We start from the raw sequence: 15,017 nt of genomic DNA, 5'->3' as shown, positions 1-15,017 counted from the left end.
TTATTTAATATTTTATTTTTCTTTTAACATTTTATTTCTCTTTTTTTTTAAAGTGAGGTTTCAGGAGAGAGGTATATTGGAAAACCCACTAATTTCTGTTTTAATGCGTGGATACACATACTCAAAAGATGTGTAGCAAAATGGGGAGATTATCACACAATTTTTTAAAGAAAATGTAGGAGAATAAAGAGTTATTGAAATATAATATTAGAAACAAACAAACAAACAGAAACTCCAAAAGGAAAACAAATGTAATATTAGAAACTTTTTCATGAAGAAGTTTTAGATACTATTTTGTACAACCTTTACTTTTTGAGCAGTTTTACTGAGATAGAATTGACTTTTCGTTTCTCCCCTCCCAGCTTTTGTGCTTTTGTCACTGATTTTACTTTAAGAACATGTTTTTATTTTTGTTTAAATGGTCAGTTATCTTTTAAAGATAAATAATAAGAAAAAAGCTGTATATTCACCCATATAGTTACCAATAACTACCCTTCACTTTTTGTGTCCCTGTTTCTATTTTTTGTCTCTGTTTTTCTTTCTGCCTGAAGGACTTTCTTTAATATTTCTTGTAGTGCTGCTCTCCTGCTGCTGAATTCTGGCTTTCATATGTCTGAAAAGTATTTTGTCTTTGTTTTGAAAATATTTATGCTGGGTGTAGGATTCTAGGCTGACAGCTTTGTTTTTCAGTGCCTCGGAGATGTCGCTCCCCTGCCTTTTAGCTGACACGGTTTCTGCTGAGAAATCTGCTGTTATCTTTGTTCTTGTGTGTCGAACGTGTCTTTTTTCTGTCTGGTTGCTTTTAAGATTTTTTTCCCTTTATCGTTTGTTTAAAGCGATTTAATTGTGATGTCTCTTTGTATAGTCCTCTTAATGTTTCTTGTGTTTGGATTTGTTGAGCTTTTCGAATCTGCAGGTTTATAATTTTTATAGAATTCAGACATTCTGGGGGCCATTATTTCTTCAAATTTTTTTGTCCCTTATTCCCTGTAGGGACACTATTACATGTATGTCAGGCTGCCTGAAGTTGTCCCATAGCTCATGATGCTCTGTTTTAAAGTTTTTATTTCTCTCTCTGTTTCCTTTTGGACAGTTACTATTACTAGGTCTTCTAGTTCACCAATCTTTATAATCTGCTGTTAGTCCCATCTAGTGTGTTTTTCATTTCAGATATTGTGATTTTCATCTTTAGAAGTTCATTTTAGGTCTTTTATGTCACTTCTTAACTTTTTGAATATATGAAATATAGGTATATAGAATACTGTTTTAGCATCATTTTCTGTTAATTTTAACATCTGTGTCAGTTCTGGGTTAGTTTTAATTGAATTTTCTCCTTATTTGGGTCTTATTTTTCTGATGCTTTGAATGCCTAAAGATTTTTGATTGATATCAGATGTGTGAATTTTACCTTGTTGGGTGTTGGGGTTTTTTTGTATTCCTACAAAATGCTGAGCTTGTTAAGGGATGCAGTTAAGAAATTTGGAAGCTATTGGATCCTTTTTGGTCTTTCTTTTAAATTTTAAGGTTTATTAAATGGGACAAGAGCTGTGTTTAATCTAGAGCTATTTATTTCTTACTACTGAGGCAAGATTCTAGAATTCTGTATTTTCTCAACTCAGGGAATCTGTTGGATCTGCCTGGGTTCCTTCTCCTGTGGCTTAGCCAGTTAGCTGAGCCAACTGAAGGGCTCACCTCATCCGTTTCCTTTCTCTCGAGGATCATTATCTTCTGTTACCTGATGTCCAGTGTCTTGAGTATATGTACAGATTTAGTTTTAGCTTTACATGTGTGTATATTTGGTCATAGTGTAAAATATATTTCTTACTGTGGGTTCCAGTTAAAAACACTAAAAAGCCACCCTGAGGTGGAATTGCTGGGTCTGAGAATGCCCATTTCCCCTTTTTTCAGCTGTTACCAAATTGTTCTTGCAGGTGGTTGTGGCATTTTGCTGTTCCACTACATGTTAAGAGAACACCATTTCCCCCCGATAAGCAGCACTTTAGGTATACATATGACTCCTATTCCTCAAAGAGCTTCTCTTTTGTATTTCTCCTTGTTTTCTCTATTTAGACTCATTTTTCTAGTTAGCAGATGCAATGATTTTCTCTTTTTCACTGAGGTATAATTCACATACCATAAAATTCATCCTTTAAAAGTATGTTAGCCAGCAGTTTTTAGTACACCCACAAGGCTGTGCAAGCATTGCCATCTAATTCCAGAACATTTTCATCACCCCAAAAAGAAACCCAGTACCTGTTAACGGTCACCCCCTACTACCCTCTCCCCCCAGCCCCTGGTCACTGGTGATCTGCTTTCCGTCTCCACGTTTGCCATTTCATACAAATGGAGTCATGTAAGGTATGGATCTTTTGTGTGGCCTCCCCAACCCAGCCCAGTGCCCTCAGAGGCCATCCATGACATGTGTTAGTACTTGACTCCTTTCCATGGTGGAGTAATATTCTATTGTATGATTATGCCACATTCATCAAAGGACATTTAGGTTGTTTCTATATTTTGACTACTGTTAATAATGCTGCAGTGTACATGGGAGTGCAGAAATCTCTTCAAGATTCTGATTTGAATTCTTTTGGGTGTGTACCCAGCAGTTAGATTGCTGGATCATAAGATAGCTTCAGTTTTAGTTTTTTGGGGGAATCTCCATATTACTTTCCATAGTGGCTGAACCATTTTGTATTCCCATCAATAATGTCCAAGTGTTCCAGTTTCTCTACATCTCTACATCCAATGCTTAATATCTCTTTTTTTTTTTGCTGATAGCTTTAATAGGTATGAGATAGTATCTAATTGTGGTTTTGATTTGTATTTTTCTCATGATGAGTAATATTGTGTACCTTTTCATATACCTGTTGGCCATTTGCATATCTTCTTTGAAAAAATGTTTATTCAAGTCCATAACCCATTTTAAAAACTGGATTATTATTATTGTTTTTTGCTACTAGGTTTTAGAGTAAGCATGTGTTTTCAGTTCTCTTGGGCATACACCTAGGAGTGGAGTTTTGGGGTCACTTGGCAATACTGTATCTAACCTTTCAGAAACAGCCAACCTGTTCCCCGAAGCACCCTACATTCTTACCAGCCATGCGGGAGGCTTCAGTCTTGCTACATCCTTGCCACACTTGATATCGTTCGTCTTTTTGATTATAGTATGTGTGAAGTGGTATCTCTCATTGTGGTTTTGATTTGCATTTGCATTTCCTTAATGACTAATGTTGTTAAGAATCTTGTCATGTAGCCGTTTGTATATTTTGTTAGGAGAAATGTCTGTTTAAATCAAATTCAAATCCAGTTTTTAGTTGCATTATTTGTCTTATTATTGTGGAGTTCTTTATATGTTCTGGATACTAGACCCTCATCAGATATGTGATTTGCAATTATTTTCTTCCATTTTGTGGGTTGTCTTTTTGCTTTCTTCAGAGTATTCTTTGATATACCAAAGTTTTTAATTATGATGAGTTTCAATTTGCCTTTTTTGTTTGTGCTTTAAGTGTCATATCTAAGAAACTACTGCTTTGGGGCAACAAAGATTTACATCTGTGTTTTCTCCTGTGAGTTTTGTGGGTTTTGCTCTAATATTTAGGTATTTGATCCATTTCAGTTAGTTTTTGTATATGATGTGAGGTAGAGATCCAACACCATTTTTTGGCATGTGGAACTTCACTTGCCCTGGCCATGGCTAAGCTTTATTGGTCATTTAGTTTGACAGTATCCTCTTCACAAAACAGCTAAAGTGTGGGTAGGATAAAATTGCCTTCTATGTGTGTCATTAGATGTTAGTGTATTCAGGCTAGAAACTTGAATTGATCTTTTTTTCTGCATAGTACTTTCTTTTGCTTGAGTTTATACCATATCTATTTGACTACAGTAGTGGGTTGGGTATATGAGAATAAACTCATAGGTATATAATGTGATTAATGAAACCTGATAATATAAAGTGATAATCTTATTTCTAAGAATAAAATTATTCTTTACCTTTTCTAAGTAATAAAATTTTTTCGTTTGTATTTGTTACCATAAATCTTACTTAAAAGTGTTTTTGATTAGGGCATTTCTCTTCTTGGACTCAATAGAGCTTCATGGAAAAATTCTCTTCTGGCTTTTGCAAATAATATAGGTATTGGTAAAGAACCAGGCACTTGCTGATGAATTTACTAATTTTTCTGAACATATTAATTAAACCCTGTTCTCTTTTGGAACCAGTTATGCATGGGTTTGAAAAGTTTTGTTTTTTTAATTACATGACTGAAAATTATAGCAAGTTGTATAAGGATAATAAGGTCGTATATCTTATTTAACATTTTGTATAAATCTCACTTCTAAGGTGGGAATGAGTCAATTAGGTTCTTTTCAGAAAGCCTGAGGCTTCATGAAGCCTAGTTACGTCGAGTGCAGGGATAGCCTAGATTCTCTTGCTTTCATTTGGCATCTCTGGTATGCTCTTTCTTTCATAATGATTGAAATAAAATGTTCATTTTCTTTTATCAAACAACCAGAAAACCCTAGAGATTTGAGAGAAGAATACAGCCTTGCAGTTGAATGCCAAAAATATCCCAGGCCATATGTTTCATTTTTTTGGATTAAGCCTAAGTTTAAACCAAGTCAGTTAGTATTTAAAATTTTTTTTTCAACAACAAAAAACATCCAGATGACTGGTTTGGAAAGTGAGCCAGCTGGCTTCAACTTGCAGCTGTTTTGATTGTTAGAGCAGTTTTCCCCTCCTTTCATATTGCTCTGTACACCTGTTATATATCATCTCACCAGGTCAGAGCAGATAATCTTCTACAGCAAAATTCTCTGGTCAAAAAACAAGGTGCCTAAATACTTACATTTATTTAAAAAAAAAAAAATCTGTGAGTGGACCTGTACAGTTCAAACCTGTTGTTCAAGGGTCACCTGTAATTCTTTTCTGATAGACCCTATAAGCAGGTGCTTAAGCCTCATTTAAATGTTATCTGCACTTCTAAATTTCCCCTTGTGTTTTGCCCTTTTCACTTTAACATGTTTTGTTTGTATTTTCTTTCTTTTTTTTTGTAGGTTGCAGTTGTTCTGATGGATACCCAGGGGGCGTTTGACAGCCAGTCCACAGTGAAAGATTGTGCTACCATCTTTGCTCTAAGCACCATGACTAGTTCTGTTCAGGTAAAAACCACTTGACTAGGAAAAAAGTTTGTAGAAAAATAAAGAGAATACATCTAGTTTCAGTTATTGTTCTGTTATCAGAATTCCTATGGTGACATGTAAATGTTCTTTTTAGGCTGCAAATGTAAGTTAAGCTCTTAGAAGCTCAAGAAGGAGCCTAAACTTTTATTTTTCCACTTTGGTCATAAATATATACAAAATACTCCAAGAAAAGTCTGAAAAATGGACATTGAAATTAATTCAGTAACATTATATAGGAAATGTAGATTTGGTAAGAGTTTAAGAAAACTATATTTTAAACTATAAAGGAAGAATTATGTAATTTCAACCTTATATGCATAGTTTTCCAGAAGACAGATAGTATTACTGTTTGATCAGACCGTATTTTTTTTTAAACCCACGTAGACCATTTTAATAACAAGTGGTGTATAAAATACAATGAAGTGTAGATGTTATTTATATGTGGAATATGGAAAACAAAACAAATGAACAAATATAACAAAACAGAAACAGAGTCATAGATACAGAGAGCAAGCAGGTGGTTGCCAGAGGGGAGTTGGGGGGGGGTGGTGAGAAACAGGTGAGGAAGACTAAGAGGCACAAACTTCCAGTTACAAAATAATTGAATCATCAGTATGAAAGGTCCAGTGTTGGGTATATAGTTAATAATAATGTAATATCTTTGTATGGTGACAGATGATAACTTGATGTATCATGGTGATCATTTTGTAATGTATAGAGATAACAAGTCACTGTGTTGTACACCAGGAACTAACGTGGTGTTGTAGGTCAATTTTACTTCAAAAACAAACTCATAGATAAAGAGATCAGATTTGTGGTCACCAGACAGACTTCATATTCTTACATGCAGACCTTTAATTGTACAAAGCTTCTGTTCAGTGCTTTAGGCTTATTTGGGATTCGTTTGAAGTAAGGTAGAGTATATCAACCTGATTTTTTGTTTCCCAGATTTATAATTTGTCCCAGAACATTCAGGAAGATGATCTTCAACAGTTACAGGTATTTATTCCTCATAAAAATGTAAATGTATCATTTAAAAGTTTTAAGATTTCACAACTGAGTAGTTTTAGCAAAAGACTGAAATGTAGAGGAAAGTTTTGAGTTCATGGTATCCTGCACTCTGTATCTGTTGCTGGGGTGGTCAGGGAAGGCCTTACTGAGTTGAGCAGGGAACCTGCTCAGGTGGGTAAATCCTGCAGGATACATCTGAGGGAAAGTGGTGCAGGGGAGGGAACAGCAGGAAGAAAGACCCTGAGGTGGAGCGTGCTTGGTGGGATCCAGGAACAGTGAGGGAGCCAGTGGGTGGGATTGGGGGGTGAGACAGGAGGAGGCTCGTGCTGAAGTCAGAGAGACGTTCAGCTTCCAGTGTTCGCTGCCATTGTAAGGACTTGGGCTTTTCCTCTGGTTGAGATAGGGCCATGTTTTGATCAGAGGGGTGGTACTATTTGACATTTTAAAAGGATCACCCTGGCTATTGTGTTCAGAATAGATTTTTAGAGGCACAAGGGTGCATTCAGTGAGACTGGTTATGAAGCTAATGTAATAATTCAGGTGAAATTAAATAAGCTTAATATTTATAAAATGCATAGGATCATGTGCCTGAAAAATAGTATGTGTTTAATAACTGCTAGCCATTATTTATTGTACCTATTACTACTACTGTTATTAGTCATTGTCTTCTCTTCTCCATAGCAGCAGTTTTTATATGTTTTTCCTGTAAAATCCTCTTTGTTGGATATTCCAGAGTTGAATGCAACCTGGCGTGCTTCTCTAATTCCACTCCTCCCACTGACATTCAAGAAACATATGGGAGAGGGGAGAGTATAGCTCAGTGCCTGCTTAGCATGCATGAGGTCCTGGGTTCAATCCCCATTACCTCCACTAAAACCTAAGTAAATAAACCTAATTACCCCCCACCAAAAAAAAGTTAAAAAAAAAACATTTAAAAAATTATCAGAATATGAGTGAATGAGGATGTGATTTATTATAGAGGTTACTTTGACTTAGTTCTAATTTATATTCCTTTAAAAAAACAAAAAATAATTCCTAAATTTTGACTCTTAATGTTATTATTAGCAATTACTTGTATTTCATAATTGGTGGTTCTATACCAGTGCCATGAAACATTTCCATCAAAACTTGAGTTTGACACCTTTTCACCTGAAATTTATTCCTTTCTAAGTGCCTTTCTTTCACAGTTTTTTTTTAAATGCCTAGCTTGTGTGAGACAGTGCACCAAGTGCTATAGATACAACAGTGTTTGAGGCAGACGTGATTTTTTATGGATGTGTAGTCCAGTCAGTGAGAGAGGACCTAAATGAGTAGGCACAAGTGATGCATTAGTACTGCTGTAAGAGTGTACCACAAAGGGTGGCTTAAAACAGTAGAAATGTATCATCTCACAGTTGTGGAAGTTAGAAGTCAGAAATCAAGTGCTTGACAGGGCTACAGTCTCTCTGAAGCCTGCAGGGAGAATCCTTTCTTGCCTCTTGCTAGCTCCTGGTGGTTTGCTGGCAGTCCTTGGCTTTCCTCGGCTTGCAGCTGTAGCACTTGTCTCTGCCTCTGTCTTCATGTGGCTGTGCCAGTTTAAATTCCCACCAAGAGTGGACAAGGAAGGACTCCCTTTTCTCCACATTCTTGCCAAATCTTGTCTGTTTGATAATAGCCATTCTAGCGGGTGTGAAGTGATAGCTCATTGTGGGTTTGATTTGTGTTTCCATGATGACTTAATGATTTTGAACATCTTTTCATGTACCTGTTGGCCATGTGTATGTCTTCTTTGGAAGAGTCTGTTTATATATATCCTCTGCCTAATTTGTATGAGCTCTTTTTATATTTTGGATATTAACCACTTATCTGACATATGGTTTGCAAATATTTTCTCCTGTTCGGTAGGTTATCATTTCATTGTGTTGATGGTTTCTTTTAAGTCTTTGATCCATTTTGAGTTAATTTTTGTATATGGTATAGTATAGTTATCCAGTTTCATTCTGTTGCATATGGTTGTCCAGTTTTCCCAGCACCATTTATTGAAGAGGCTGTCCTTTCCCCATCGAATATTCTTGTCTCCTTTGTTGTAAATTAATTGACCAACATTTGCTAGTATCTATTTCTGGACTTTCTGTTCTGTTCCATTGATCTATGTGTCTGGTTTTATACCAATACCATACTGTTGTGATTAGTATAGCTTTGTAATATAGTTTGAAATCAGCCTGGCAATTTCTTTTCAATTCCTTTCTCAGTTGGATCCCATTTACTCTTTGATTTGTTTATTCTCTCTTTAATTTTATGTATTCTCCAATAGCTTCCTGAGAAAGGCTGCATAGGAGATAACTTTTTTGAGGTCTAGTAAGTCTGATAAGATTTTAACTTTATCCTAGAATTATAGGAAAATTCTGTTAGGTTTGAAGGCATTGCTTCATTGCCTTCCAGCTCCCAGTGTCGCTGCTGAAGTCCCACACTATCTGATTCCTGATCCTTTGTATGTGACCTTTTTGTTTCTCTCTGAAGCTTTTAAGATCTTACTCTTGGCATGCATTTTCATGGTAATATACCTTAGTGTGGGCTTTTTCTTCATTCTTTGTATACTCATATCCTCAGAAAGATAAGACGTTGCAACTATTGCAACCAAGAAATAATAGCAAGATGCTGTTAAAAAGCAACGTTCAGAAAACAAAAAAGAGCTCCTGGAAATTGAAACTATGACAGCAAGAATGGAAAATTCAGTAGAGGAAGAATTAGAAGATAAATTGGAAAAAATTTCCCTAACAGGTTGAATAAAAAGACAGCGAGTAGAATTCGGTAGCAGAGTTGGCAGTGAAGCAGAGAGAGAAGGGAAGAGGAGAGAGGGAAGGGGAGGAGAGGAGAGGGAGAATGGAGGGCATAGAAAAATAGGAGCAGTTGAGGATCAATTCAGGAGAGATTTAGTATGTTAATGGGTATTTTAGTGAAAGAGCCCAGAAAATGTAGGGAAAGAAGTTATAAAAGGAAATAATATGAGATGATGCTCTAGAATTGAAGGACATGAGTTTTTGTCTTTCCTGCTAGAGGCTTTTCTCAAAGGTTGGTGGTCCTTGGCTATCTGTATTTAAGAGTGAGCTGCTAAAAATCTGACTCAGAGCTTTTGGTAAGAGATTGGGCCTTGTATACTGGTTTGGATTACAGTGAGATAATTGGGCAAGATTATTTAGTTATTTTGTTGCAGCCCCTAAGTGTCTGTATTTGCAGACTATTATCTTGGGCTGTCAGTTTCCCCAGAGAATTGTTTAAACTCTTGCCTGGTGGGTAGAAGCTTGCTGTGGCTCCAGCAGGGTGAGAAGGCTAGGGAGTCTCACTGTTCCACATGTAGACTTTGACTAAAGTACCTATTCCAGTAAGGTAGGGGACTTATTCCCATCCTCAGCTGAGTTTGGTTCAAAGTCTAAATTCTTTTTGGTTTATCCTCTCCAGATAGTACACTTCCCATCTTCTGTGGGGACAGGAAGAGGATTGGAGCTGGGGGAGCAGGATCGAGAATGTTGATTCTCTCTCCAAAACTTTCAACCCTTTTCTTTGTTACCAGCCCTGATCCCCCAAGTCCTCCTTCAGGGTGACTGTGGCTTCTAATTTCTGATCCCTTCAGGGACTCTGCCAAGAGACTGCTTATTTCTTGTTGGCTCCTGCCTTTTGCATATTTCTCAGTAGGGCCAAAACCCGAGACAGTTCTCATTTGTCTGTTTTATTTCCAGTGTTTTTGACAACTCATTTCTGCTGTCATATCATTTCCCATCCTCTTTATTCTGGGAGTTTGTAACTTTTAAAGTTCATTCTGCTCTACTTTTTAGTTAGGCTTCTTGAAGAAACAGAGGTAAATGTATGTGTAACCCTAACGTTAAAGAATTCATTCATTCAGTCATTTGAATGGCACGTGTACCGTGGGCTCAGTATGTACTGTTCTTGCTGCTGGAGGCCCAGTAGTGCACAAAACAAACATTACTGCCCTCATGGTGTTTAAATGCTAGTAGTGAAGACAGACTCTAATCAAGATAAGTAAAGATACAGTATGTTAGATAGTGAGACAGATGAAGGAGAAAAATTAGGAAGAGACATGGGGTAGGAAATATTATGTGGAGAGCTGTAATCTTTTTAGGGAGATGACCACGAAAGGCTTCATTGAGGAGTCATTTGAGTTAAGATCCTAAGAAGTGAGGGAGCTGATTGTGTAGATATTTGGGGGAAGAACGTTGCAGGCAGAAGGAGGAGGCAGAACACAGGATCAGGCTTTTAAACTGAATGAGGTTGGAGGGTTTTGAGCAGAGACGTGATGTGGTCTAAGTAACCTTATTTATAGCAGAGCCACTGTGGCTGCTGTATTGAGAATAGCCTGGGCGGGGGGAGGCAAGGGCTGATTCAGGGGGACCAGTGAGGAAGCTGGTGCAATATTCCAAGCCACATGGAAGTTGTGGGTAGTTGGATTTTGGGTTTGCTAATTGGAATGAGGAATGTGAGAGAGAGGAATAACCAAGTTTATTTTAAGGTTCATGACTCCTGTGGGCTTTTGAAACTGTAGAACTTGGGTCTCTTATAAGTAGTCTTCAGTCTGTTGAATGAATTCTTTGCTAAAAAATAGCTGTAGAAATACTTTATGTAACACTGCCTTACAAACCATAACTCTTCTTTTTTAAAGCTCTTCACAGAATATGGTCGGCTGGCGATGGATGAAATTTTTCAAAAACCCTTCCAGGTAGAATGTTAACTTATAAATATAAGTAATATCTTAACTATAAATGTAAGTCATATCTTTGTTTTAGTTTGGAGATGAGCAAACTATAATCCACAGGCCAAATCTGGCCAGCTGCTTGTTTTTATATGACCTGTGAGTTAGGTAATTTTTTTTACATTTTTAAATGGTTGAAAAAAATCAAAAGAGGAATAATATTGATGACATGTGTAAATTATCTGAAATTTAAATGTCAGTGTCCATAGTGAAAAGTTTTATTGGGACATGGCTACAGTCATTTGTATTGTCCTCAGCTGTTTCTTGCTACAACAGCCTAAAATATTTACTCTCTGGCCCTTTACAGAAAAAGTTTGCTGACCCCTGCTTTAACTAATTGTTTTATGAGAATGAGAATGCACAGTGACCTAAGTAATATTAGAGGATCTTAAGTATTATTATTTATTTCAGTTTTCTTTTCTAACATTAACAGTAAGTTGAGTTTTATGAGTAGCTAGTGCTGTATTGTTTTCTCATCCTTCACCACATTCCTCATACCTGCTTTTAGAGCAGAGCCCGGAGTTTAAGATTTTCTCATCAGTCTCTTCTCATCAATCCCTTCCTGTTCATCCATGAGGAAAAAGTATCAGATGGGGTATATTGACCTCACACATGGCTTATACTCGTCCTTCTAGTGTTTGTAAAGTTTCTAAGACATTACAGAGTAGATAAATCCTTCAGCACATTTTTCTTGCACCCTTTGAAGAAACTGGCATTATGCAAAGAAGTATTTCAACTGTTATTTTGAAGATGCATTTATGCAGCATTATAATACAGTCTGCTCTTTTCCTAAATAGACACTGATGTTTTTGGTTCGAGACTGGAGTTTCCCTTATGAATACAACTATGGACTACAGGGAGGAATGTCATTTTTGGAAAAGCGTCTACAGGTAAATAGAAATATAATCTTATGAGGAATTACCTGAAAGTAGTGATAACTTTCTTTCTTTCTTTCTTTCTTTCTTTCTTTTTAATATTGTTTACTTTTAATTTTGGGAGGAGGAGGTAGGTAAGTGGGTCTATTTATTTATTTTGTTTATTTAATGGAGGCACTCGGGGATTGAACCCAGGACCTGTGCATGCTAAGCACGCATTCTACCACTGAGCTATCCCCTCCCCCTGTGATAACTTTCTTATTTGGCTTTAGCTATTGTATTTAAAGCAGATTATGGAAAATTAAATTAAGTGTGTTAAACACTTGGGAATATTAGCACACACTAATATTATTCATAGTAATATTAGAAAACCTGAGTATATAACACACAGGGATTAGAGAAGAACCCTGGGCAAAAGCCCAAAGCTTTGGTTACAATTTCTGTTTCACATTTTATATGAGGGTCTATGTGCTTCTTTAGAATGTCACATTCAGAGCTTTAGTTCTGTTGTTCTTATTCAAATTTTTATTTGCTTTTGGTGCGGATATAATCAGGCTTAGCCTGTTCTCCAAAATTAAAACACAGAAGTCCTTTGTCAATACTGCTTACTGGTTAGATCCTCCTTCATGCCCACAAACCTTCCTTTGTGCTTCCTAAGTCTTGCACAATACTTTTTAAAGAAACTCTTTAGTACCTGTTCTTTGGTAGCCATAGGAGCCAAGCCATAGTTAATCAAACATATGCACTTATTACTTCTTCAGGTTCTGGGGTTTTTCATTGGACAAGAACTGTGATCCATTAGAATTGTGAAGTCTTTCTTCCTTTGTCCTACACCAGTGGTTACTGGTGAAGAGAAACGAATGCACTTTTGTAAATCGTTGGCCTTTGTTGGCAGGTGAAAGAGCATCAACATGAAGAAATTCAGAATGTCCGAAATCACATTCACTCGTGTTTCTCCAGTGTCACCTGTTTTCTCTTACCACATCCAGGACTGCAGGTGGCCACAAGCCCTGAGTTTGATGGGAAACTGAAAGGTGTGTTACAGATGATGTTATTTTATACATATGATTTTATCTTTGGAATTAAATAGTGATTAGAAAATATCAATTATGAATAGCAAATGCTTAAGAGAAATAGTGTGTTCTCTCTTTAGAAAGAATAGTATTTAGAGTCTAGTTCAGTTTTTGCTCCTGTCTTAGCTGTAAAACTGATTTAGTTTCTCCGTTTGAAATGGTTGTGGTGTAATACCCATTAACGCTCTTTTTAGGAGAGTGGTTATGATTGGTTTACAAGAGATAAAAGTACTCAATAAAGGAGGATTTAGCATTAGTCAGATCATATTTATGAAGTAAAATTAAATTCCCAAAACAAAGGTAGCATGATCCCTAGCGTGGCTGTTGTTTTCATCTTAATTGTGATTATAGCAAAACCTCATGCTGGGTCATGTGTTACTGTCAGCAAGTGCTGACTAGATGGTAGTTTAGGGAAATCAGAGGTGGGACTCTGGGGTTCCATTATCTTATTTTTCTTCCTTATTCACTGAGACCTTGAGTCATTTAATGGCTGGTCCTCAATTTACATGTGTTAAACTAAACACTTTTGTTTATAAACGTACCTGAGCTTCTTAGGTTCCCAGTAAAGGAGAGATGATAATAGCTGCCGTTCCGTTTTTAGAGGCCCAGCTGTGTTCCCAAATGTCAGGCTCTTCCAGCTGCCATAACAAAATGCCGTAGACTGGGTAGCTCGTAAACAACAGAAGTTTGTTTCTAACAGTGCTGGACTCTGGAAGTCTGAGGTGGTTGTGTGGGGGTTCTCTTTCTGGTCTCAAGACTTCTGGTTGTATCCTCACAAGGTGGAAGGGGCTGGGGAGCTCTGTGGGGTATCTTTCATCAGGGCACTGATCCTGTTGTTGAGGGCTTCACCCTCATGACTGAATCACCCCTACTGATACCATCATCTTCAGGGGTTAGGATTTCAACATACGAGTTTTGGGGGGAACACAAAACATTCAGACCATAACACCAATGCTTTGCTAGTTACATTTATACTCAATGTTCCCAGTAATTCCATGAAGCTGATATTATTTCCTTTATCTTAAAAATGAAGAAACTGGGGGGAAGAAAAAGAAAGACAGAAACTGGCTAAGGAAAGTTAAATAACTTGCTCAAACTACTCAGCTAGTAAGTAGTAGGGCAGAGATTCACATCCAGATCCTTTTTGCCTCAAAGCCATACTGTGCTGAAATAAAAGTTCTGTTATATCGAGGAAATCATTTAGAGGAGATATAGAATTTTCCTTTTGAAGTGGAAAATTTTTATAGCCTCACATTAAAGATAAAATGCATCATTTTCAGTTTGACTCAGTTGACTCAAGAAAGTTAATATATTTATTCAACTTAAGATTTACATTCCAGCTGGTCTTAATATTGCACAAGAAACTGAGTTTGAGAGACTTCACCTTTATTTTCTGTTTGTCACTTGTATGACATTTTTATGTGGTGGACCACTTTCCAGAGCAGGAAACTTATACAGCCTTAGAATGCTGTTGGCAATTGTTGGCAATTCAGAAATTCAAGGTCGGGGCCTGGCTTTGGAGAGACATCTGTTCAGGCAACACTGGTGCTAAAACTAAAGCAGTTTCAAGTGACTTTTCTGAGTGGAGAGGAAGTTGAGTGTGTAGGTGATGTTTTCTTTTAGAGTTAATAACGCTCCATCATTAGACATACTTTTACCAAACCTAAACTCAGGTTCATTCATCCCTGGTAGGGAAAGTGTCCAGTGGAAACCTTTACTGGGGATGTAGAGGAGGAGATGGGTTAGAGAGACTCCTCCTTTCTTTTTGCCTCAGGGCAGGTCTTAGGTTATTGGGCAGAACTATACAAAATGACATTCCTCCATATAACTGAACATTTAAGTATTTCAGAACATCCTGTTTTAAAATTCATTTTTATCATGTTATTCCAGAAAATAGGAAGAGCTTTTTAAAGTTCTATAACCCTGACTTTTGAAATTTGTATCACTTTTGGGTATGTGTATTGTATTAATTTCCTAGGGCTGCTGTAACAAAGTGCCACAAACTGGATGGCACAAAAAAGTTTATTCCTTAACAGTTCAGGTGACCAGAATTCTGACATCACGATATTGGCAGGGTGGGTTCCTTCTAGAGGTGCTGAGGGGGGAATCTGTCCTGTGCTTCTCTCATAGTGGTTG

General features: G+C 37.0%; 1 protein-coding gene across 1 annotated transcript in view; it reads left to right on the top strand.

Annotated features, from left to right (window-relative positions):
• ATL3 (atlastin GTPase 3) overlaps window positions 1-15,017 on the top strand; it is a 44,121-nt gene that overhangs the window by 11,773 nt on the left and 17,331 nt on the right. Inside the window, exons 4-8 of the mRNA XM_032489656.1 lie at window positions 5,053-5,157; window positions 6,127-6,177; window positions 10,844-10,900; window positions 11,731-11,823; window positions 12,704-12,842. Coding sequence (XP_032345547.1) covers window positions 5,053-5,157; window positions 6,127-6,177; window positions 10,844-10,900; window positions 11,731-11,823; window positions 12,704-12,842 — 445 coding nt within the window. The remainder of the gene's footprint in view (window positions 1-5,052; window positions 5,158-6,126; window positions 6,178-10,843; window positions 10,901-11,730; window positions 11,824-12,703; window positions 12,843-15,017) is intronic.

This window comes from Camelus ferus, chromosome 10 (genome assembly GCF_009834535.1).
Source record: "Camelus ferus isolate YT-003-E chromosome 10, BCGSAC_Cfer_1.0, whole genome shotgun sequence".
Classification (NCBI taxonomy): Eukaryota; Metazoa; Chordata; class Mammalia; order Artiodactyla; family Camelidae; genus Camelus; species Camelus ferus.
Note: the sequence above shows the minus strand (reverse complement) of the source record. Positions and strands in the feature narration are given on the sequence as shown.